General features: G+C 36.1%; 1 protein-coding gene across 1 annotated transcript in view; it reads right to left on the minus strand.

Moving 5' to 3' along the window:
- Positions 1-27,445, minus strand: part of ARHGAP42 (Rho GTPase activating protein 42) — a 141,365-nt gene that overhangs the window by 82,529 nt on the left and 31,391 nt on the right. The window contains exon 3 of the mRNA XM_015632268.3: positions 10,434-10,495. Coding sequence (XP_015487754.1) covers positions 10,434-10,495 — 62 coding nt within the window. The remainder of the gene's footprint in view (positions 1-10,433; positions 10,496-27,445) is intronic.

The following is a 27,445-nucleotide window of genomic DNA, read 5'->3' on the forward strand; positions in this document are numbered from 1 at the left end:
TGGAATTGTGTGTAGCCAAGTGGGCTGAGCTGCAGGAGTTACACCTCCCTGTGTTCCTGCTGGATACCCATCAGGAAAACTGAGTCAAATTTTGCCTCAGTGTGGGAATTATGGATGGTCTCTGCCTGTCAAGCAGCTTCCTCACCCCCTCGATAGTAACCCTGGTGAAGAAATGGCCTTTACCCACAGGATGGGAACGCTGGGTCCAGTGTGACAGCAGCTGGGGTAGCACTGCCAAGACTGACAGGACACCCCCAGGAGCAGGGCAGGACGGGCAGCCCTGGCTGACCCCTGTGTGCGGCCACCTCACGGCTCCGCGCTGGCCCCGGCCCAGGGCGACTCCGGTCAATGCCACACCCCACTGCAGGCATTGGCTGGCCATAGCCCACTCCGTACTGACTGTGACACTTGGACCTCAGTGAGAATTTCACATCAGCTCCATGAGATCATGTCATGGCATGTCACATGACAGCAAATTAGGCCAAAATTTTACTGATTTTGACCAAGGTGAATGGGCCACTTTCACTTAACCCAGAAAGGAAACATAAGTCAATATTGTTTGAAAAATAGCTTCCAGTAAAGAATAGCTATACAAAGAAGCAGATCTCACAATATTTTAATCCTTAAGGCTAAAAGACTCTGTGGCCCCACGCTTCAAAACTTTCCCCAGGACCATATGACCATGGCTTTCAGATTTCTACTCTAATTTCCTTTTAACAGTAGAAAAATAATCTCTTTCCTTGACCGCAACTACTTGTAATAGCACGGCTTCAACAAGTATTGCACCAAGAGGTAGACTTGTAGTCATTTATTTTGGTGGTCATGCAGTTTGCTGATCTTGAAATGCCCCTTCATCCTGTTTTTGACTTCTTCTGTCCTCTGTTACTGTGACATTGAAATGGTCTGTTGCAACGTGGTTGAAAAATAACCAGTAAATATCTTGTTTGTTTTGCTTTTAGCCAGGTCAGTTTTGTGAAGTGGGTACATAATAAACTGGCATGGCTGCCAAAAAAACAGAAAAAACAATCTGTTTCAGTCTTAGCTCAAGGCAAAAGCACTTGCTGCAGGAGATACATCCAGGAAAGCTTCTCAAAATAAGAATAACTGAAGTCTCTGCAGACATTTGAAAAGTATAATAAAGGCAACTTAAGTGTTCTGCTAATATTAACACAACATCCTAACAGAGAATACTTATGTAAAACACCTCTGTACGTAACACAGCTGTGAGCCCATGCAGATTACACAGATTGCTCAAGGGAGAATATTTTGCTTCCTTGTGAAAAGGTGGGGGCTTTGGCTGTTTGTTTGGTTTAAATAAAGGCATACTTGTTTCTACACACCCTTTGGTACATAAAGTGCTTGTGTTGTTTTCTGGTTTTAATCACATTTCCCAGGACATTAAATAAGAACATCAAATACAGCGGTTTCGTTCCAGAGATAGGACTAAATGAAGGAAAACTTAAAAAATAAGTTTGTAGGAATGAAGCACCTCTTCTCATACTTCCAGGACAATTGCAGATTAAAAATTTTGCAGTTTTTAATCTCAAATTAAAAAAAATTTAGAAAGTGGTAACATGTTAGGCAGCAGCATGTTCCAACATGATTACAAGCTAGTAATGGGTAGAGTACATATCCTCTTCTATGACCAACTCCATCCCCTCCCTCTGTAGCCAGAAAATAAATATATGAAACTTAAAGGCCACAAGGTTGGCAGGCCGAGAACTCATGTTCTTTTAAAATACTCATTTGAAAGTACAAACAGCTTGCTTTCTCTTTCCTCTGTCAACAGTCATCTGAAAAGACACTTAGTAACTGTGGTGGAAGCAAAAGAACCTAAAAACTAAAATTGCAACTATCACATTTCTGTGAAGACTAAAATGGCATTAAAATAAACTTAGTAGCCACGCTACTCACAGAATGCTTCTCAAAACTCTGGGAAGTGCTGTCATGCAATGCAATACTACAGGCAGTGAAATGCTCCCATGGAATGAGCATATGGATTGAAAACAAATTAGATTTATAAAATGACAAGTAGCAAGAGGCTTTCCAACTAACCCTTCATTCTGTACTTTTAATGAAGAGAGCATTTCATATCTCTCTCCATGATACTCTTCATAACTGGGAATAGCAAGCAAGCTCATTTTGTGAATGTTCTCACTGAGAAATGCTGCAAGGTAAAGCTTAAGAGAGACCATTTAGAAGGACAGATAGTGACAGCAGAAGGGGAAATGTCCTTAAACAGAAAGAGGGTAGGTTTAGATAAAATATAGGGAAGAAATTATTTAACTTGAGAGTGGTGAGACATTGGAATAGGTTGCCCAGAGAAACTGTGGATCTCCCACCACCAAAAGTGTTGAAAGCTGGATGGGGCTTTGAGGAATTTGGTCTAGTGGGTGGCCTCCCTCCATAGCAGGGGGGTTAAAGTATTGTCTTTAAGATCCCTTCCAACCCAAACCATTCTCTAATTGTATATACATATGGAAGCAAATACAAATATATGCACCTTCAATACAGAAAGCAGGAGAAACTGTAATTGCTAACAACCAATTACACTAATCTCCTGCAACACACATTGTTTTTTAAAAATAAATAGGTTTTCTTAATTTGCATTCTCTGCAAAAAAAAACTGAAAAGCAAATACTATACAGACACTGAATTATCAAAGTCTTCTTACTAAGGTTTGGAACACTGTTATGTAAGATGGTAAAGGAATGTACATGAATCTTATGAATCCCCTTATCTCTGCTCCCCTTTGCTGTCCTCTTGAACAATTATCCTATTCCCACTCTCCTGTCTTACTCACAGCCTCTTAGCCCCATCAAGACAGACAAGTGCTCCCTCTTTGATGCAACTAACCAGCCAAAACAACAGCAGAGATCAACAGGGGAGATCTAGATTTTCACACCTCTTACAAAGTTGTTTACTACAAGAAAATAACCTCGTCACAAATCAACTCTATGATAACTATCTTGGAAAACAGCAAAAACTGTCTCTAAGAAGAGTCAAATTGCTTTCCTCCTCAACAGTAAGGTTTAAAGGCAATAAAATTATCTAGGCCCAAGCTGAGGAGGACAGGGTGCAAAAGGTTCTGCATATGATCTGCTTCTGCACTCTGGACATTAATATCGACAGGAAACACCTCGCATTTTCAAAAGAAAAAGAAAAACATAGAGAGAAAGCTACTAAAAAATATAGAGCAAAACATGAACAGTAGGTTCTCTGTTGACTTAATGATCTGGACATATTCTGAGTTAACAGCATTGTTCTGTCACACCACAATGATTCCAGATGTACCTTTTGCAAAGTTAAAGAAAACATGAACCTGTATTTTCAGTCCCAGATAGCAGTTACAGGATGTGAGAGGGACTAGTTGCAACTGGTTTCTATTGAGATCAGTTGGACCTTCTAAAAATTATCATACTCAAATGTCTCAAGATGACTGTTTTTTCTTCATTTCCACAAAAAAAAAAAAATAATGGAAGAAATTATTTTAAATAATGAAAATTACTGGACAAATTTGAACTAGATTTAAACAAATTAGGAATGTACTAAGTGTACAATTATGGAAACTGATGCAGTGTTATCAGGAAGAGCCAGCTAATGCTCTGTACTAATAGCAACCACAATTTTATCTCCGAAGTGTCTGGCCTAGTATGTGTATCTGAGAAAAGTTCAGAAATGCATACAGATGTTATATGTTAAACTACCTTAATGATAACAGAACATGAACTGTTTATTATTTGGATTTTTTAATTTTTTTTTTTTAACTGAGCACAAATACTAAGAAACATCCACTCAACACTTGTATTTTCATACTTAAGTGGTGCAGAGAAAGACAGCAAACAGGATTCTTTCTAGCCCAAGACAGAGCAAGGGGGAAAGCTGCACTGAGAGTTCTCTCTCGACATAAACCCACCAAACGATCATGTTGCAGATTTGCTCTCTAGGAATTCCGCATGACAGAAATATGCCAATCAGTTCCTGATTTAGTATATAACAGTCACAGATAACATCTGCAGGGAAATGGAGGTACACTTCTAGTATCTTTTTCATAGCAATTATTTAAAGAAATTACTATCTTCTGGATCATAATTCTGGCCCAGAAGGTCTTCATTTTCCTTGTGTGCACTGAAGTGATGGGAAGGAAGCAATAGAAAGTTATTACAAAAGGGATTATTTTTCCAGCTGGATCACTTCTCCAATTATGTTCACCACACAGTCACACTAACACTTTTACCAGCACAACAGGGAAGATCTTTTCTCAAAAGTTTCAAGAAATACTCTACAAATATGTAATTTAAATGAATACAGAAATACTCTTCTGAGTGTTGCTGAGCGCCCCCCAAGTTGTGATGGAGAAAGAAGATGGAACACAAGGCTGACTGAGATTTGGGGCAAAGCTGGTTCTACAAACTGCTAATTAGAAAAACTTCTCCGAAGCACATTTTCTTCAGTCATTCCAGAGCTAAAACAGGAGAAAATTGGGCAACGCTACTGAGTACACTCTTGCTTTGGCAATAGTCTCCAAGTAACATTTGGCAATGTTTGTCCTGGTTTATTCTTTCAATGTTAAACTGACAACTGTATCAGAAAGGAATTAAAAATAAAAAAAAAAAGGAAGAAAAACCTGATTTAAAGGGCTGAAGTGTTAACCTATTGCTGAGGACTAGTTCAAGTGTGCTGAAAGATGTCATTTCAATTAATGAATCACAGGCCTCCAAATAACACTGATGTAATTTGTTTGAATAAAAGCTAATCAAAGACACCTCCTTGCAGTCTCTTCTCATTCTCAGCCTCTAGGTGCTAACCCTCCCTTGTTGCCTTTCTCTTATTTTTTGTATTACACATAATACTTTCTCTCCAGAAGCAAGTATTCAATAAGGCCTCCCCAAAAGGTTTATGAAGGCATGTGACTTGCTTTCAGTAATTTTCCCAATGATTTCTAAAACCCAGCCTGTCAGAGGAGAGTAACCTGATGGTTTAAAAAAACAAAATTATTTTTTTAAAAAAACACTGAAATCAGTATTTTCCTATCTTGCAGAATTTCCCTTACTGAAGACATGAATTTTTTCTGTAATTAATATAAAATACGTTATTTGCTGTACCTGGTACAAAATAGAAGGAAGAAAAGGCAAAAAAAAATAGATAAAGGTAGGTAAAAATATTTTTTATTAGAAAATTAAAAAATTCAGTACTGATTTACTGATCCTTCTTCAATAGAAGCCACAAAGAGATATTTCCAAATTAGTGATCTGATGCACAAATTCAGAAAGTCTTTCCAAATAGATTAGATAACAACACAGCCCATGCTACCTTAATGACTCAATAGGATGTACAGACACCTAAAGTAGAAGGAAAAACCTCAAACTTGCTAAACCCCAGTGCTTTTAATTAGTTTCAAACAGCAAACATGGTAGGGAGAGAGGGAGTAGGAGGAACAACAAAAATAAAGAAACAAAAAGCCAGTCATAACTTCAAAGAAGTCCTTTTATTTGTGGTGTTTTCCTTCACTTACAGTAATACGCTTCCAGTGTTCTTCCCAGGACACTCCTACCAAGGAGATTAATTTAAATGCCAAATCTTGCATGAGAGGTGAAAAACATTGAAATCAGTTACCAAGTATATGAAACCACCATCAAACACTACTTTTTTCCAATTTGAGAGAAGCACTATGCAAAACAAAATGCCAGGTATTTGTTCTGCAGTCTCAGGGTGCTGGTATACGCAATGTTATTTTTCCCTTGTATAAACTGAGAAATAAGCTGCCCCTGTGGATAGGAGACTGCTTACTCTTGTGATAGAATCTGTAACACACTTTGCATTATAGGGAAAAGGTTAATTCTGCTCAACAACACGCTGTGCCCTTCAGTATCTGATTTTATGTACCATTCCATGGATAGCTGGTTTTAACAGCTCATTTATTTTTCTTCAAGTGCAGCTTTTGAAACTGAGTATTTTGATGCTTTCCCTGGAAGCAGATAGCATCAGACCCCTTGTGTGAGGGCAAATACAGAACCACAATGAGAACATCCAGTTAATACAAAAAAAGTCTACAAAAATGAGATACTGTCTGAAGATTATTCAATATAAAAAGGCATACTTTCTAAAGAAAAATATTCATTGCACATAGTACACAACTATCCACTTCATAATTTTTATACTATCCCCTGGAGTATTTAATATTGGTCAAGAATCTCACTGATTTATCATGCCAGAGAGAAAATCTCTGGGGCCATTTATCACCTGCCAACAACCAAAAAAAAAACTTGAATAAATAGCAAGGAATGTAAGAATTAAGAGCCTGTTTCAGTCTTGGATTTAGCAGACTCTCAGAAATAACCAGGGAGCTCCAGCAAGATAACACTGACACTCAAGAGAACTCATTCAGTGCTTTAGACTCATAGGAGATCACCAGTAGCATGAACCAGTCTATCCATACTTATGCCAACACAGAATAATCCTACAAAAGGAAGTAGCATTTTATTTTACTCCTAGATTGTTTGTGTTTGTAATTAACTTTACTAACAATTTCAAATTAATAGGAAGCATAAATAAAATATGAATCTCTAAAATAAAATATATTACTTATTTAAAAGAAAGAATGCAAATTCAGTGAAAGAGGAAGGAAATTATTTTAAGTAAGTTCTCTTGATAACGATTCAAAAATTCACATGGGATTAAATTATAGCATCTCTATTGTTCCCTAATAAACAGAAGGAAATAGAGGTCATTATTCTACATCCCTGATGGCTTGCTGCTGAAGTCATTGGAAATGCAGCGGGGGTGAGTCTGACTTTTTATCCTATTTACAATACATGTGAAGCTCAAAAGTAGTGCTGTTTGGTTGGGGTTTTTTAAATGCACATTTACCAACAGCACCACTAAATTAACACCACAACAAAATGACAGATATCAAACCAAAAGCTGTATATCAAAAAAGATATCTTATGAGTTACTTTTTCCTTTATTTGCTTTTGAAGGGGAAATGTGTGGCACATGGGGTCTGGTTTTTCTCATTACTAGTCAATTTTCTAGAATCCAGAAATAAAAGACAAGGATAAAATAAATTGACTTGCAATAATCACATTATTACTGCCAGCAGTAATAATGGCTACAAAGTCTTACAAAACAGAATATTTATGTGATACACAGTTTCATTTAACTTTTTACCTCAGTGTTTTTCCCAATAACACTGTTCATAATGTATTATTTCATTAACTTCTTAATTAAAAAAAAAATTAAAAAAAAAAATAGTTCCTTCTGGTTCTTTATTCAGGAAGGGCAGAAGACTTGCTAAACACCTCTCAAACTATTTCCTTGACCATTGGAAACACTTATTTTATATATTCAGTGGACAAGCACTCCAACATTGTGTTCACCAAGACAAAAATATAATTTGATTTATGAAGAATTTAATAGGCATCAGATGAGAAATAAATTGTTTACATAAATATATACTTTTCATATTCAAGTCTGATTAATGAACTTACATGTAGGCTCATGATTTAATAAAGTAAAGTCCAAGGCAGGGAAACAAGGCCATTAATTGGCATGCAAAATTAATATCTGTAATTCCATATTCTCATACATCCTGCATTCACTGATACAATAGTGCTTTCACTATCATGTGCTACAAGAATTAAAAGGAAGTTGAAAGTAGTATGATGAAGTGTATCCAAAAATAGCCACAACATTGCATAGCTATTTTTCTCCAAGCCTTCTACAAAATGTCAGAAAGAACAAGCTTTTTTTTAATAACTTTTGCGTGTTTTCTCTTTTTATGAAGAAAATCAAATTTTTAAAGACCTGCACGCCATGTCTCAAGCTTTCCCATCAGCTGAGAATTTTGTTTAATATTGTCACTAAGATGCAAATTGGCTGACTTAAAGTGCTTCCAGCAGAGAAATCTATGTGTATGCATTATGCTCCAAACTTCCTCAGAAACAAGCAAAAGTGCTCTAAAGATTCCACAGCTAAATTACAAATTTGTCAAGCAAAAGACTTACACTAGCAATCTGTTTGGCACACTGATCCTCACAGGGACCTCTGGATTCTATGACAACATGTAGAAAACTGCAGTAAGAGACTGGGGAATGAAAAACCCACATCTTTGACAAAAGTGAAAATTTTACTCCAGTAATAATTAAAACAAATTCCACCAACAAGCAGCTCAAACTTTTTAGACCTAGAGAAATTCTAAGTTTGATACATTCTCTTATGCAAATATAACTACCACAAAACACTGTCTATCCTCAATGTTCTCTTTCTGGACAGAGAATGAGAACTGAATGAGGTTATTACAAACTGAGCAAAAAAAGCTGTATACAAATGACTTCTCACCAAGAGCAGCTTCTCCCTACATGAAGACCCTACAGGGACCCACACTGAAGCAGCCTGTTCCTGAAGGACTCAATCCTGTGGAAAGGATCAATGGTGGAAGAATGGTCATGAAGAACTGCAGCACAATGGGAAGGACTCGTTGAAGAAGTTTGTGGAGATTGTCCTCCAAGGGAGGGACCAGTACTGGAGCAAGGGAAGAGCATGAGGAGGGAGGAGATGCAGCCCTCATTCCCTGCTCTCCTGTGCCTCCCTGGCAGGGAGGAAGCAAAGAACTGGGATTAAAGTAAAGCCTCAATAGAAGGGAGGGGAAGGAGAAGTTTCTTTAAGATTTGATTTCGTTTCTGATTACCCTACTCTGATTTGATTATCATTAAATTAAACAGATTTCCCGCCAGGCTGAGTCTGGTTTTCTCATGACAGTGATTTCCAAATGATGTCTCCCTGCTTATCTCAGCCCATGAGCCGTCCCTTGTATTTTCTCTCCCCTGCCCAGATGAGGAGGGCAGTGACAGAGCAGCTTTGGTGGGCACCGCTAATCCAGCCTGGGTCAATCTACCACACTCAGCTATACAGTCCACACATTCCCATGGAAATCATATTGATATAGAACAAAACTTATCATTCCATCTTTTTACACTTAATAGTATTAATATTTTTTCCTTCTTTTAGGCTAAAGGCCTTCCTACATCTTTTACAAAAACACTATATGGCAAGATCAAATTATTTACCGAAGAGAGGCTATAAACTTCAAAAAATGAAAATGGTAGTGACTCACTTCTCTGAGGGAAAAAAAAAAGAGGGGAAAAAAAGAGAGAGAAAATAATAGGAAATTATCTGTACATATTATGAATGACTAACAATTTTGAAAAATAATACCCTCGCCTATTCATTACTTCTTTTTTCTAATAGTTAGCTCATAACAATCTTTAACTTAAACTGGAAAGTTAAATTAATTTAAAAACATTTAACTAAGGAATTAATAAGTGTTCTGCTAACCAACTTTTGAGGTGGTAAGTATAGAACAGTGACCTCACTCTTCCAGCTACCCAGGAAAGAATATTTTGCATGAAGCAAAAAAAAAAAATTATACTTTTATACATTTAAGTGATACTAGCTATGCAATGGTACCAAATAAATGTTATGACTTTGCCATTTTAAAATATTTATCTAAACAGAAATAGTGGGAGAGCAATTCTACGGCTATTTATTTCAGTATAAGACAACTTTATATAAACTTCTTTCTGAATTAGTAAATTTGTTCCAATCTGAGTCATAAAAACCTTACCTCAATGTTCTAAGCACCCATAAGAGGAAGGAAAATGAGGACAGACATATTTGGATGGTTTAGAGCTAATTAAACTTTCACTATATTTAAAAATCCCCCTACTGATGTTTATTCTTAGCTCACTCCTTTATTCATTATTGACTCCCAAGGAAGGACAAAAATAGCTTCACTGCTTACCTGGATATTTTTTATTTTTTAAATAGTTGCATAAAAATACACTTAAAACTTCTTTAACAACGCTATATTTGAATAGAAAATAGAAATATAAAAATTAAAGCAAACAGCAGATTCAAATGGCATAAGGACACCATATCAATGGACGACTCTGGCAAGTCTGATCCATAATGTATTCTTCAAGAGTTTCTCTTGGGTGATGAATTTGCTTTCTCTTCTTATCACTTATTTATCATATTCTTGGATTACTAGCATACATTCACTGGGTAACACTCAAGAGTCTTTCATTAAATATAAATACAGATCTACATCTCCAATATTAGCTTTTTGCATGAAGGGAAAGGTAGCATTCAAAGTTTATTTTGGGTCAGGGAGAAGGCAGGTAGGAAATGGGAGAGAAAACAATTTTTAAATTAATGCAAAAGTCTTTGGTTGAACAGTTTATTAAAAATTGCTGTAGTTTGTGCTAGTACATTTCTGCCTTTGCATAAGAATTCCAAATAATTCTTATGATATATTTAACCTCTACTACACACAAAAAAATTTTTAAAAAATCACTTCAGGGAGAATAGAAAAAAGTGTATTATTTTACTCAAGGAGACGTCCAGTGCCAGATTGCTGCCAGCAAACTTACCAGTCGTCTTCTCTCCTCTTCAACAGCAATCAGGAGCCGAGCAAACTCCTTTAATGACTGGGCTGAAAGGAAAACAAAGAAAAAGAACATTCTGATTAAAATGAGATTTTAAGATCAGGTGAGTCTGTTACCTGGATTGAAGCTACAGTGATAAAATATTGCTCTTACACTGCACTGTAATCATTAGCCTTAAATGAGACAGAGTGAAGCAGGCAGCAGGGCAAGAGCAAAGAAAAAGAACTGAAGTCTTAAGAGTCATATGTTTTTTAAAAATTATTTTTTAATTGAATGAAACATGGAAAGAGACGGAAACATGGAAAGATCAGTCTCAAAATAGAAAAATTATGCTTTCAGCCGCAAAATTCACTTTAGCATACTAGAAGGAGAAAGAAAATGCCAAGAAAATAATTGAGTTTCTCCCACTAAGGTGGGAGAACAAGTATTTGTAAGAACTATGAAAAATATTTGGGTATATATTTGAAACTCAACATTTTAGAAGAAATGCCAAGTGTTTAGATTTAACATCTCTTTGGCTTTATGTTTTACAAGGACAAGGTCTCAGGTGACCCAAACAGATGATTGATTTATAAGCTTTGAATTCTGTTACAACTGTGACAGCCCAAAACTGTTTTCAAACAGAAGTCAAAGGGCTGAAGCAGAGGCAATTGAAACATAATACAAGAATTAACCCCTAAAAGAGGGCAAGAAAGAGGAAAACATTCTGAAAACTCTTAAGACTTCATTCTCATGTAAGCATGTGGTACAAACCTGTCCAGAAAAATCTTTCTTTCCATTTATATTACTTTCTCAAGGGCATAGGGTTTACTCAAATTCAGCATCACAGTCCCATAGGCAACAATCCCAGACAACAATCATGTGAAGAGAGCTAAGTGTCTCTTTTACGTTCTCGTGATGCAACTAGGAGTAATTGCTACCAATGTCAGGATGCTACATTTTGTGGTTTGAAGCTCTGAACTCAGAATACAGATTGCTAAATACTACAGCTTCTCACAATAAACTTGAGGCAATCTTAATCATTTTGAAAGAGGTAAAAAACAAACATGGAAAGAAAACTCAGATTTTCTCAAAAGAACAGGATTGAAAAACTCTTTATGGTTAACCAACATATAGTGCTGAAGGTATGCTAATGGAAGTCTATGTCTTAGTTATTTTTTCATCTTAAATGTTTTTGTGTCAGTCACCAATAATATGGCTTCATCCCTTCTCAACTTCTCTAAAAGGTTTAAAGAAATAAGCACATTTTCTAGAAAATACTGAAATAGATCCTTTAAGAAAGAACTAGTATCTGGTTTGCCTTAACTCCCTTGTCTGCATTCATGAACTGCTACTTAGTTTTTGGACCATTCCCAAATAATTTCTATCCTTTATACCATCTGGACCTTGGAGAGTTCACCTCTGCATTCTCCTTTCTCTCTGTTAAGTTTTATAGCTAAAGAAGGCTTTGCTGTTTGTTCCAATTTCTTCTGCAAGAAATTACATAGCTAATTTTTTTTTTTTTCAACTATGATGTTATACTTGCATTTCTTGACCTGTAAGTTATTGCTTGCTGACAAATTCTTTTTTTCCCCATTATGAGTTTTTGGTTTAGTCCAAATACACCTGGTAAGTTAAATGTCCATCTACTTGGGCCTTGAGTTTTTTCCTTTTAAATATTTTTCCCTGAGAACACAAGCACAAGAAGATTTTGCCAGTTATGTCAAGAATTTTAGTTTGATATCCACTGAATTAACTCAATCTCTCAGTCAGCTCATAATATCCCATGGAAAAAAACCACAAAAACAAACAGATAAAGAAATAAGATGATGTACTGATCAGTTATACCTGACTAGGAATCTGTAGAGCGTTACACTCAAGAATATCTAAGTACCCAATATGAAATTCTAAAACTAAATAAACAATTAGCCAGACAGACATGGCTAAACTATGAGGATGTGGAGGGGCTGGGGAGGAGGGAGGTGGGGAAGAAGGGGAGTGTAGAAGAAACCCAAAACACAAAACCAGTATGAGAAGCTTTTGATTCATCTTTGGAATTTAAAGGCAGAACCAGAGAGTTTTTAGTTTCAAAGCTGAAACATTTGCTTAGGATTTAAATAAATTCAGGTCAGCCACAGGAAAAAAAGTGTATAAAATATGTTCTATAAGTGTGCAAATCAAGGTTTTCCTGAATATTTAACACTAATATAAAGGTACTAGTCTGTCACCTGTACTTTGCCTTGGCTAAAGACTGAGAAACTCTCAATCTTTTCCTCCCCATTGGCTCACCTTTATGGGAATTATAAAGGTCGAAGTTTCACTAAGAACAAAGAACCTACATTCTTTAGCAACACTAAGACAAATCATTCCCCTGATTTTATGAGATTTTGATTGCAGAGACACCTTCACATCAAAACTGACTACACTCACTGCCCAATACCCACACCCATCCCTACATCCAGCCATGGGATGTCCCTCCCCAGCTCAGGAGGTGCACAGGCAGAACTTGTGCATTGTGTTATTCAGAGCATAGAGAAGGATGCACACCCAGAACACAGAGTTCTGCAACACAAACATCTCTGGTAACTCCAATGCTCCTTGCAATGCCACCACATACATTGAGAAAGGCTTCACCCATGCCAGCTCTCCTACAATAGCCCTGAGTACCACAGTACTGATCTTTCATGTCGTTACACCTATTTTCCCACACAACCCCCACTCAGTGTGGCCTCATTAAAAACCAGGGTCTGTCCCTAGAGAGCTTCTGCTGTGCTGGAAGCTGCAGTGGGAGTGGCAAAGGGAAGGAGAGTCCTTGCTCCCCTTTTCCCAGTGTACCTCTTTTCCTTCTTTTTCCCCCCTTCTCCCACAGAGCCCTCTGGCTGCAGAGAGGTGACAGCTCTGCCACACCTCAGTTTGGGGCTGGGCAGACAGAAGGATGCTGAGGGCAGAGGTCACTGTAGGGGGGAGGCATCCCAGCCAATTCACCCACAGGCACTGGCCACCTTGGAGACTGGGGCAGGGGCGTCCTTCCCTTCCACAACTAATACCCTTATCAGGATCTCAGCACAATCCCTGGGCACAGGGTACACACATCTAACTCTGGATTCACAGCTCTCTATGCGAAACAAGCAGATATTTCAGCATTAATAATTTGAGGTGTTTTTGCCAACTGTCTGTCAGGACACTCAGGCATTACACAACAGCCCTACAATCTTTTCTTAGTAATGAAACAATATTTTTTTTTTAAATACACATCTTTTTAATCAGAATAGGCACAGAAGAATTAAAGTGAACTTTGTAAACACAAAGGGGGTGGGAGGAAGAAGACTCGAGCATTTTGCAAGAGGAAATGTCATGGGAATGTGCTGATAAGAAATAAATTCTGAAAACACATCAATAATGTGAAGTACAATATGCAGCCTAACATACTAAATATAAAGATATTTTTAGTTATTTTCATAAAGAATTATTGTTATTGGTGGGCCACATAAAGAAAAATAAAGTGCTAACTCAATATTTCATACTAAGTCATTAGGCAACATTAATCCCAATTAATTAAAATCCCAACAGTTTTACAGTCTTCTTTTTATTTAAGGACTACTCAAAAGGACTTGTAAGATACATTTGGTATCATGATGGAAATGATGCCTGTGAAAAGAAATGCCCAAGAAGTAAAAACAATTGAATGTATACCCAGATGTACACTTGTGGTCTCATTTATCACAATCACAACAGGTTGCCAGCGGCTTTCTCTGGAGTGTTCCCAACTCAACAACAGTGTGCTGCAAAATTTGTTCAGGAGAAAGGGCTCACATTATTTTATTTACTAAAAAAAAAAAAAAAGGTTCTCTCTTTACTTTTAATTGAAAAGTCTTTTAATTATTTTGCTTCATAAAGAAATAAATTAACAGTAACAACAGCTTAAACATTAATGGTGTAGATGAAGAAAATTCTCTTTTTTTCCAAAATTCCTATCACCTCAAAGACATGGTATAGGTCCACAAATAACTACACTCATATAATTAAAAAGGAACTGAAGTTTGATGTAGAATTGAGTGAATGAGGGAGAAGTAAGAGGATAAAAATAAATTTATGTGAATTTATAGAATTCTTTATTAAAAATATCATTCACTTACACTCTACAAATCTGATTTACTCCATTGACATCAACACAGTTGTTCATAGGAAAAAAAAAGCACATAATATATCTTATGGAGTTTTTGCTATATACTTATTTAGAGAACATTATCACCTTAAAATAGCATCTCTGTGGAAATTACTGAAGCTACTATATCAACCTTAGCTTAATATTTAAGAGTGCAGTGTCACACTGTACCACTAAATGTCACACGCAATAGATATTACATCATCTACATTTAATGAGAAAAGGCTGACAAAAAGGATGACACATATAATAATTTTGCATGACCAATACTGAACTGAAAGACAAAGACAAGTTTGGAAGGTAATGTTCAACCCAAGGCAGAAATGAAAAGCTACTGTGGAAGACAATACAACTGAATGTTCTTTTCTGTGGACTGTTCCTTTAATTTCGACTTATACATTCAGTCTTAAACGATGCATAGACAATTTTACATACTCTACACAAAACAAGAATTTATAGCATTATGAGCAGATACCACCACCATCTTCAGATATGTGAATGCCAGCACAGAAAAAGTAATACATACATGTCACATGTTCTTATGACACCTTGCCTATGAAAGGCAAAAATGAGCAAGACTGTTAGAGATTTTCTTATGTCTTCCTGGTCTGACTGAGGAACTGCCAGGACTGTGCTGTACACTGCTCTAAGTTCTCTTTGGCAGAAAGGTCAGTCAAGTACATCCTCCAAAACCAGTCATACCTAGCACAGACTTGCTATAGCAGCCCCAAATTCATGCTTGAGCACAAACTTCCACTACAGTCCAGAAGGGAGTTTTCCCTGCAAATAATACATCACTGAAACAGAATTCAAGATAGACCGATGGCCCATAAAGAAATTGTCTAAGGATTAACATTTGTTTACTAGACTTCCATGAGAAAGCAGAATAAATGTAAGATACATGAAAGCTGGGAGAAGAGATTTTCTTTTCCAAATCTAAAATTAAAGTAAATATATTATTAAAACATTGTTAATTTACAGTGGTATTTCCAGAGTTTTTAATGATTAGCATTAACTGTCTTAAGACATATTGAAAAAGTATGTGAGTTGGTAGTGATAGTGAGGTTGAGTAGAACATGAGTAGCCACAGAAGGCTTCCTTTCATACAGAAAAACAAACATTTTAGAGTAACACTGACAGGCCACAACATGTATGAAGAGACAGTGATCTGCTTTTGCAGTAATTTCTACTTAAAAAGAGTTGTGGATGCTGTGAAAGCCACAGAAGATCTGTAATGAATATCAGTAGATAACTAAACTGCGTGACTCAAAATATCACCACTATGGCAAGTTTTCACATTACAAAATGGAAGGCAGAGGAAGACTGTGTCAGAAAAAGACTCCCAAAGCATGTCTTTATCTTGGTCTTTCAATATGCTTTCATAGCATTCAAATGTTTGGTATGAATTTAATTGGAGCTTTTTTTTATACAAGAGAGGTTTCCTTTACCACTGTCACAACCTGGACTGATTTGTTAATGATCCTTTTTCCCCCCTATTTTTCCTACTGCATTAAGCTTATCAAACGTAAAAAGTGTACAATTATCTAGAGCTTTAAAGGGAATTACAGTTGAGCCCAATGGGAACAAGCTGAAGGATCAACATCTTAATCTACAAATAGAAATAATGAGTAATTTATATAAATTGTGAAAAAAACATCAAATATCCTTGAACTTTAGGCAGAGTATTGGTGTCAAAACATTTTATAACTAATGACTGGGTTGGAGCACCTTTGCAACACAGTTTAAAAACCAGTAGTGCAAGATGACTGTAACATTTTCCTACAGAAAACAGCTGTTGGTTTTATTTTTAAAACACATTTTCAGGAAAGCTGTATTTGGATAAATCTTCCCGATTATTGCTAAGGTTTTCTATTTTCTTTACCTACTGTAATTTCTTCCACTATTTCTACCCTAGTTTGTCTTCACTCACTTTCCAAATGGCAAGATTTTTGGAGAAACTTCAGCCTGGAAGACTGAGCTCTGTACCATAAGTAATATTTACTGGGAAAGCAGAAAAGATGACAAAATAGGAAAAGGAAACATCAAATCAATGTTTATCTCAGTTATTTTGTCCCCTTCTAAGTATCATTCCCAAGATAATAGAAAAAATGCAGCAACTGCTTTCTTTTGTTAAGGTTTCAGATAGTATCAGTATGTATTTATGCAAATTCCAGTTTGCAAGCTTGCATCATGTCAGATATGCTTTAACATTAAGCTGAATATTGGTGTCAAGAGATGAATTATGTTAGAAGATTCCATTGTTAAAAAAGAAGTTAGAATATCAAGATAATGGTTCATTTCTTCATGGTTTTTCAATCTCATTTTACATTTGGAAAACTATTATTGTATGTGCTGCCTTATCCTCTCTATTCGGTTTCTCTTACCTTCCTAATCTAGGTATCAGGTTTTATGGATCTGTAATAAGGACCTTATGCATTCCTGTTGTCTGTGTTTACATTTACCACAGCCTCCACAAGACCAGTAAAAAAAGCTATTTGGGCCTTCCTATAATACAATGAAATGCAATACTAGTAGTAAAAGACATAGGGTGGAACAAAAATTCAAGTGCAGAGGTTTAAAGATTACATCAACGTACCCCAGCGTGGAAATACAGTCTCAAAGTGACAATGATTTCTGCCAGAAGACAGTGGTTTAAATTTAGAATCCAAGTAATTACAAATTTCCTTGAAGACTTCGGTCGTGGGAAGGCACACTAAGGTACAGACAACCTCGTCTGCTCTGTACTGTTCTTGTGATAGAATCAAGACTTTCTTAGATCAGACAATGTGAAGCTATTTCAGACTCAATAAATGAACATTCTTACTATTTGCTCTGTAATTAGTCTACAAGGGTTTAATCCAGTGCTTTTTTTTATCAAATGCTACCATGATATTTCAGATTTTGAAGGGTCTCCCAGAGAGCACCAGTTTCAGTGGTAACTTTGTTTCCTGTGGCAATTCCCTCCTTGAACTGTGAGAAAAGGTATTTTTCCAGGGTGGTTTTTTTTTTTTTTTTTTTAATTATTGAAAATAAGTGTGCTACCTCACATAGGGAAATCCAAATTTCCCAAAAAATTAATCATAGATCAGGAAGAAAAAGACAGGTGAAAAATGTCTGTTTAAAAGCTTCTGCAAAGAAATGATGCAAATAAATAAGCAAGAAAAATTACAAAATTAAGCCTTTTATGTTATGCTTCAAGGTCTATGTATTGTTCTCCAATTATGATCACATGTTCCACTACATGCTGGCAAGCAGAAAATCCAATCAGGGCACAGCTACTCGAATGAATGTAACTAAAAGTAAAGAAACCCCAAGGGTTCTCTCTATTTCATTTGAGTTAAGGCATTGTAAACTCAAGAGTAAATTCAGTGGTAATTTTTGATCCACATCGTGATTAGGAGCATTTTGGCTCTTCACAGTATTAGGACAGAGAGCTGCAAATTCCCAGTGAAAACAAAATCAACAATAAAATTATCAGATATCCAGCAACAGTCTCTCCATCTGACCTCCCCTGGTTTATAGCATTTGATCCCTGTATATTTCCAGGTAGTGTTCCCCACAAAGTTTCAAAGCCCTTCAATTGCAGGCCCAATACCAGGCACAAGCATTTGGGTTTTGTCACACTATAAAGGTGAGACAAACCTTTTTTCTTCTGAGAAGAAGCCAGCCATTCCACAGTAAGAATGGAAACTCCTGCCTGAGCATCACACACGTATGCCTCACACTCCCCACCAATATGAGAGCCATAAAAAGCACCAAATCAAGATCTGAGCTCAACTGTAGCTCAAAGCTCTGCAAGATGCGTTTGGCAGGACAGTATAACATGTACATACCATATGAGGCAATTTTAACTCAAGTATTTTCACTCTGCAAAACTGACTGAGCAAATATAGCAAGGCATTTTCTGAAGTTTTTTTCTAAACATACGTAGAGCATTAAGTGCAGAGCCACTATTAGAAGTAAAAATCCTTTTCTCATTACAGAAACAAACTTCTGTCAGGGAAACCATCTAAATCCAGTTACAAACAGTATAATATTTGAGAATTCTTTGCTATAAAAAGTAGCTATCATGTCACAAATATTTAAACATAAAAATACAAGCCTTGTACAAAAGTTAAAACAATCCTTTGAGGCAACACATTTACACTTTCCACTCCACTACTTTTCAACAGACTACACAGAAAGCTACACGTTTACACACAAACTAAGAAGAATTGCAAGAAAGTCAGGTTATCTAGAATTCCCAGATTCACTGTCAGCACTTGTCAAACACAATACTTGAAGAGATAACCTGAAGACGTGCAATGTTACACATTTTAAATAAATCCAGTTACTTGGCTTTATATCAGTAAATTACCATGCCTTACTCATGCAGAACCTCACAATGCAAATACAAGTAGAAAATTCTAAATAGATCAAGCAAGGGCGAAACACTTCAGAGAATCCTGAAAATTTTTTTAAGTTCATAATGGCTTTCTATCCCACAGCACATTTGTAAAATCAAAACAAAACCAAAACCACACCAAAGAATAATTCCACTACCACCACTTTTAACACTTTATTAAAAATACAGCTGCAACTACCCTGTTTTAGTGTTCTACTCCATTTATAAAAGCAATACAGATTTTGAAAATACATAATTCAATTTTGAAAATTTACTTATCTTGTGTAGCATGAATTCTTCACCATGGCAGAGATGTGGTAGAAAAAGCTCATTCTAGAATCTACTAGTCAACAGCACCTCTCCTGAAATATGGCTTCTTGGAGTGCCAGCAAAAACATTTTCAATCATCTAAATAATTTCTTCCATTTTCTTAGGAACATGAGAAGGATCTCTCAGGTAGTCATGTGCTCACACAGAGCACTATATAAAACCTGTCTACAAATGACTAATTCTTTCCTTCTCTCTCCCATTTCTTCTATAATTCTATGAAGGGGTAAAGGCTTTTGGGACAAGTCACAACAAATACACCATTCCTGCCATATTCTCATAGAAAAAGAGGTAAGGGTTTAGATAAGTGATCATTAAAAACCACTGTATCTCTACACCACACTACAAAATGGGATTTTACATTATCGTAGCTGTCAAAGAGAAATCAGCCTCTCTTTCACCTGATGGAGCCGCAGGCACAGCAGTGGGGCTGAGCTCTACAGCTGTAGAACTCAGCAGGGTGTAGGGGAAAATATTCAATCCATCAAATTCTGTCTAACAGGTACAAAGTGATCTTAAAGTGCTGCTGGAGACCTACTTTGAAAAAATAGCAGCTTGAATTGGCCCCTATTGAAAACTAACAGCATACCATAGAAGTTCATTTAATTCAAGTAATCTTTACCTCAACTAAATTGACCATTAACCTTTGACTTGAACAGATCTGCCTTTGCCAGAGTTGACTGATATCCTATCACATGTCAAAGGAAGAACTGCTCTAAAAACCATGGAATATGCAGAAATATTTAAGTTCAAAGATTTGTTCTGATGCAATCAGATTACAATCCTCTATTGCACTCCCTCCCCCATCCCACTAGAAAGAGCTGTGATATAAATGTACTATGAGTAAAAATCTTTTGTTCTAAGATAAGAGCTGCTGCTTCAAGGTAGAGTTTTTTTTGAACAGTTGAATAACAAGAAAACATAGGAAACAACCACTGAGCAATATACGACATTGTTTGCAGAAATGTTAAACTGCAAAAGTAATATTCAATCATAGCATTCCATAAACAAAGGAATTAGAAGTAATTATGACTGCATTTCAGGCTTGCCAATCCCCAGTTCTTCAGAGGCACATCCATACTTTAAGTGAAGGAAAAAAACCCTGATATTTTCATCTTCCCAGCTGTATAAACCTTATTTGTGTGTGGGTCTTTATGAGTGCTGAATAGAGGAAGTAAAAGCAAAAGCAATATATTCAGAATGCTACTGAGAATCATTAATACTGTTTTTCTGATTTTTAAAGTTCTGTACACTTATTGCTTGAATAGTGAAAGAGTTTAGAAAAAATATCACCAAATAGTTCAACAGATGTTAGCTTTGCTGTAATTGCTTAATTCAATTTAGGACTACAAAGGGATCAAAAAGTTCCTGTGCTTAAAATTCTAAACTCTACTAAGCATTTTGATTTCAGAAAATACAAATCTTTTACGTTACTTGCTCAAACCTGAAGATGAATATCTCAAAGCTGCGTTGATCAAACTACTATCTGTTTTTGAAAATTAATTCCTATTTCTCAAGAGGTATGCTAACGTGGCAACTCTAAAATGTTACTCCATTCTACTAGAAGTGTATTATATACATCAATAGTACATACTTATTATTTTCAAGACAACTCTATAAAGCAACACTCTAGTCCTCAGGTTGTCTCCCCAGAGGCATTCATACTTCCACTGGGATGTCCAAATCTAGAAATAATGAAGTTAAGTGACAAAGGAGGGAAAAAGAGGTATGCTGAAGTCATGGAATGAGGACAATAAAGTAGACTACACCTTCAAGAATTCAGAAGATCGGAATGAGAGACACAAAAACTACTTCATCTTGCTCTGAAGTGAGTGGCATGGACTTGTCCATTCATCTACTCACATGCTCAGATCAAATTCTGACTCATCTTAACTCGTTAGCAGAACGTACCAGGACAACAAAGTTGTTGTTGTCCATTGCCTGCCTCACCCTCTTTCTCTGCACAGTAGGAACTCCAAGGCAAGCAGTATCTCAGACACCAGAGTCTGCAGTCCAATACAGTAAAATGAACTAACATGAATTTTAGCTTCTGTTAGTACACCAGGATGCAAACTGCAGGGACTCAACAGAGCTCCTACTGTCAGCTACTCCTGACACAGAAGAAAGGTAGGACAAACAGAAATGGCAGTAACTGCATCAGCCCTCCCCTCCAGTTCAGTTTTTTCATCTTAAGGTCAACAAAGAATGGAGCATGTGAATTCCAACAACCTTCTGATAGGTGTCCAAGAGAAAAAGAAACAACAAGGACTGTGTTGTTGATCTTATTTTACCTTTTCCTCCTGAAGAGATAAAAATGTACTGCACCATTATTTTGTTTCCTGATTTGTCAGCCGCATTTGCCCTTCCAAAGCAAGGACAAGAGGTCCGTGCTCGACAAACAGAATGCCAACCTTCACTTTCTGGGGTAGATGTTGTTTTGAAGCCTTGATAGGATCCTAGTACTAGCATAAAATCACTCATTTTTTGAAGTCAAGAAACAATAGAGTTCCGGAAACAGATGGCATATGCTTAAATTGTCAAATATGCAACAAGGATTAAAAAAAAATAATGGTAGGAACAGAATCAACAGATTTGAAACAAATACTTTAGACATTTCACACCCTGATTGTGCTGAGTTCCTCCCATAAATTGTTACCATTGAACTTCTGCAGACAAATATAATCCAAGTACCAAATAACCCTGTCCTGTGATCTTACAGGTACCTTAAGCAAAGTTGCTTTCAAAGTAATCTAGAAAGTTAAGTATTAAAATTGATTCTTTCAGCTGAAGGAAAAAGAGCTGGTAAATCTAAGCAGGTAATTACTGTGGAAAAACAGCACACAATCTTTCTATGCAAATTCACTCTCCATTGTAAATAGCTTTCTAGTCTAATTTGGGACTCAACCCTTCCCCACCCACCTAAAATAAAACCACCTTTTGTAAATACACTTGTCTCTAATGTGTTTCACAAGGTCAACAAACTCAAGCAGTAGAAAAGTTGTTGGGATGATGTCTAAACTAAAAAAAATCCACCCCCAGAACTCTGCCCTCAAGGTGGTGGCAAGATCCTGTTCTTTCTTTGCTTTGGATAAAGCAGTAGTAGACCTCAGATGCTGGAAGTCATTTTCGACTTACCTGGAAATTGGTAATTCCGTTCAGAAGCCTGGTTACAAATGGGAATTCTGTGCAAAGTAAGCTGAATATTAACCCCAAAAAGAACTTTCTTGAACATAAAAGCTTAACCTCAAGTCATTAAGGAGGTGATCTGTAAGATATCCAAGTGATTCAGACTGTAGGTGGCTCGACTGCATTTAATAAATAATTCAGGAAGAGGCAAGCAAACTCAAGAAGCCATTACATACCACAAGCAACAGTGGCTTGAAATCTTGAGTAACTTGACATCTACCTTCTCAGATTCCTGATGAATCTCTAAATCCCTCCTAACCTGGAGACTGCCAAGTCCATAGATTGATTGTCAAGATTTGTCTCTACATACTGTAGACATGCATAAAGCCCCCATGTAATTTTTTTTCTGTTTTAAACGTATTTATTTGAATAAAGCATTGTATCCACAGCATGTACCATTAAAAATAGAATTTGGTACCTCTTAAAGTCAATTAATTTTTTACACTGTTACAAAAGATGGGGGGAAAAGGAAATATCTTTTTTTTTTTTTTCCCTTTTTCTTTTGTGCAGTTTTATATACAAATTTCCCAGTACAGATCTATTTGCTGCTTTGAATACAGGATGCTTGTTCTCTGACAAGCTCTCCAAGAGGATAGAGCAAATGCTAACTGAAAAGCATTGGGCATGTGGATGGCCAGTACAAGAAAAAAGGAGACTGAACTTCTAGCATCATTGCTCAGCTAAAACAGGAAAGCAAAACACAGCAGTGGACTCTTAACAAACAGCTACTATTAGCATTCTGCATTTGTTTGCTTGGTTTTGAGCTCTTTCTTTCCAGTACATTTGAGTCAATTTTTCAAAGTTCAACTTGAGACTAACTGCTGTAAACAACATAACTGCCAGGTATGAGCTAACAGTTCTGTAGATGGTTAGTTGAGAGCAATTTAATAATCCCATGAACGACTTGAGCTGTGAGTCAGCAAAGATCACGAGCCTCAAATGCTAGTGGCAAGAGAAGAATTAAGTACCCACAGGAAAAGATACCACATTTTAGAACTTTTGACCTATTCTTTGTGACTCAATTAATAATGACTTCATAAATCATCATAATCCTATTACATTCTTAAATCATGCATCTGATGCTACCTGAAACATCTGTCATAATATAATTCTCTTCATGGAAGAAAACCCCAAACTTCAAAACCAACAGTCACAGAGTGAAAGACATATTTCACTCAGTTTTTCAGTGCACTTTCCTAAACAGCACATGCTAATAAAACACAGATACTAAAATAAAATGCCAGAATATCAGAATGTATTTATTTGTCTTAATTTTTTTTTTAAAATTCTGAAGAGCATGGTCTTATTCTGCACATATCAGATCTCACAGATATATAATTAGCCATAATACAAAATAGACACAAACTTATTAAAGGCACAAGAGAGAATTCCATTGAGTTAATAATGTTTATCATTTTCGTCTCTAGCAGCCAAAACCCAGATAAGACAAACAGAATAAAAGAGGATCAAAACAGGGAAATTCCTAGGAGAGATCCAGGTGACAAGTTGGATAATACTAGGTGGAGCTGGGAAAACCTCCTTGCAAAATTGTACCTGCAGTGTTTACTGAGAAAAAAGATAGATGATCATTAAAAACATAGTTCTTGCTGCTGTCCCATCCATATAAAGTTCTATGTTACCTATAAGGTTTGAAACACGTAAAAATCATGCATCCATTTTACACTAAACTACCACTGAGAAAGATAAATGACTGACCTCCTTTACATTCTCTGTCAATCTTAAGTATTTAATTTTTGTGCAAAATATTTACAAAGAGGGCTGAGAGCAGGGTGATATGTCTGAAAAAACCCACAGTGTTATCAAGTGTTGGTATTTCTGAGGAAAACACAGTTGTTAGATTAGGAATGCAACACCCTCCTCTCAGAGTAAGGGCAAGTCACATCAAACCTTCATTATTATGGCTTTTTAGTATTATTAATTTGTTGTCACTCTTCCTGTTACTTTTGCATTGAAAATGCCATCTTCTGCAAAACTTTTCAGTTGCACAAAACAGTTATAACTTCACTGAATCACATGCAACTGGAGCTAATAACCATGTTCTGCCATCAAATAGAACAGCCCATGCATTGCTGCAGATCACATGCTTCCACAAGCATTCCAAAACAGAGGATGAGACAAAACCAGCAATTGTTGCTAGCTTCTTTTATTTTTTAATGAGAAAAACTAGTAAAGATTGGGATCACTGTTTTCCAAACCAAATTTGCTGGCAAAAAGATTAAAAACTGAAAAGGTTTTTATAGCTTGAATCTTTGATGTTCACAGTTAAAAAACCAACCAACAACACAAGAGCCGTAGATGAACTGAGGAACAAGACAGTCTGCTTATACAAGAAAGTCAGAAAAATTCTTAACAACTCATGCATAAAATGACTCTAAACTAAGCATGGTATATCTGAAAGTGACTATGAAGATAAATCTGGCTAACTTGCAGCAACATGAAAAAAACTACCTAAAATGCATTATACAGCCACATACACAGACAAGATTTTTTGTCAAAGAACACCCCTCCCATGTAAGAATTAAATTCTAGTAAATAAAAGATAAGAAATCATCAAAATTGGAAATCAAATATAGGAATTAAAAAAACCCCAAAAAACAAGAAACCAATCCAAACAAATAAATCAGTGGATTAAATAAGAGGTGGATTATAAAATAAGTATGAAGAATATCGCCATAATTCTGTTTATGTGGAGTGCGTTATGACACACTCCACATAACTTATTCTTTTAACTATCAATTACCTTATTAACTTAACTTACTTATTAAGTTAATAATAACTTAGCTATTATAACTTACTTAACTATTAACTATTTTAATTTACTTATTTTATGTAATGGAGTAGACAAGTTATATTAAAAGAGCAATTAAAAATGCACAACTTATAGAAAATACAAATAAAACTGTTCTTATTATATCTCAGACTAAAAAAAAAAGACAAAAAAATGTTGTGCTTAGTTGCTAAAGAGAGACCCTCAACTCTAGTATTGCCTCAAAAAATGTCAATGGAGCTACCAACTCAATTCCAAATATTTTTTGCTGGTAAGAAAAAAAAAATAAAAAAAAATCATTTAATTCACTTATATTAAATGCTGAAAGAAATTAAACCTTTTTTATAAAAAAAACCCCTCAACAGATTGACAGAAGAAGTCTTGTTCAGAGGTGAATTCCCAATGCTAAGGTGTATTAGGGTAGATTTTCAAAGCTAAGCTTGAAATAGAAATATAGTACTTACAATAAGCCCCTATGCATATGGTAGGGTTTTACATATCTTATCATGCCAGAATATCACTGCAGACTGAAGTAGAACTTCTCACTGGCCTGCACAGTTGTAGACATTTTTAGTAAAAGAGGTGAAGGCAGAAGGAGGTACAGAGCAGGATTCATCTATACAAAGCTGTCTTTGATGATAAGCAAACATTTATCTTGTTGGGGCATGTTAAAGATATGGATAAATTCTAGGTCACTTCTCTAGGGAGATCAAAAATTGAGCCTTATCCTATAAAAGCACACAGTATCATTCAAGCTCTGTTAAGCTTGAATTTGATTCCTGTCAGTTTGCCTTTTACTCTTACAAGCTTCTTTGATGTCCATGACAATCCATCAGGCAATTGGTTCTTTAGAAGCTAGAAATCCCTTCTTTGAAGCTTCAAGTGAAATAAATCAGCTGTCAAGCTTCATGAACTGTGTTTTTTTCCTAAATAGTTTTAAATGCCAGTTTAATGTCCAAACAATAAAATGTCTTTTCTTTGCTACGTTTAGGTTACAAGTAAAATGAATGTTGTCTTTGTTCTCAGTCACCTGATTTTAAATGCAAAACCGTATGTCTTTATTGACCAAATCTAACTGAGATACTGAAGATTTGGTTTAAAAATATATATATATATATACAATACAATTTTAACAGCCAAAAAATAATATGTAGCATGCCAAAGAGAACATGCACACCATTTCTCTTTCCAATCAGGACACACCTGAAGAATACATGCAGTTTTATACCTGTGCAGCAGCATCTCAGTGATTTCACTCCCCAACTTCTAATTGTCAGTAACATTAAACCTCCCCTCCTACCCCCTGCCAGGAGTTAGTGGAAGACTGTAACCAAATCTTTGATGACTGTTTTCTGACTACCACAATGTTGTAGGTTGAGGATGAGGCAAACCTTGAGAGTGAAAACAAGCAGTTCAGACCTTCTGTCCAATGACTCAGCCAGGAAAAGGAAAATTTGAAGGGAGAGGAGACTTGAAAATAGATCATAATAATAGATACACTTGAAAAAGACTAAATCAGGGTTTCCTCTCTGCATTACATAGAACTTCTTCAAAAATACCAAGAAGTCCTACATTCCCTCTTGTACTGCCAAATTATTTATTTTTAGAAGCCACTGCTCTTTAAGAACCATCTTACTTCCTCTCAGATGTTTTAGGAGACACATGGGGGCCATGTGGTATGTAAGACTCATGATACTGAATTTAGCCATTCTGAAAATGGATTATAATCCAAATTTTTTACCAATGGGGGTTAAAGCACTCCAGCTGCTGTGCTACTGTGTAAAAGCATCGCTACAACTGCAGAAATGCCTTGCAGTAAAGAGTGGTTGAATTTCTGAACCCTGGAAACACTTCAAGGATTAGTCTGCTGAGGGAAGAGTATTTTGATGACACTGAAGAGGCTTACATTGAAGACAAGTTGAGCTGTTCAGTTCTGCAAATGCAGAATTTCTGTGTGTGTACAGAGACAGAACAATAAGCAGCTAGTAAATTTTACTGGCAAAAATTCAGCCAACCATATACTCAGGAATGCACAAATTGTAATGAACATACTCCTCTTTTTAGACCTTTAAATACGTCCTGTGTCTTACTAGGCACTTAGGTACTTCTTTGCAGACTGATTATAGAACATTATAGAAAACTTGTGTACCTTCTAGTAGCCCACTGAA

Source organism: Parus major, chromosome 1 (assembly GCF_001522545.3).
Source record: "Parus major isolate Abel chromosome 1, Parus_major1.1, whole genome shotgun sequence".
NCBI classification, from domain to species: Eukaryota; Metazoa; Chordata; class Aves; order Passeriformes; family Paridae; genus Parus; species Parus major.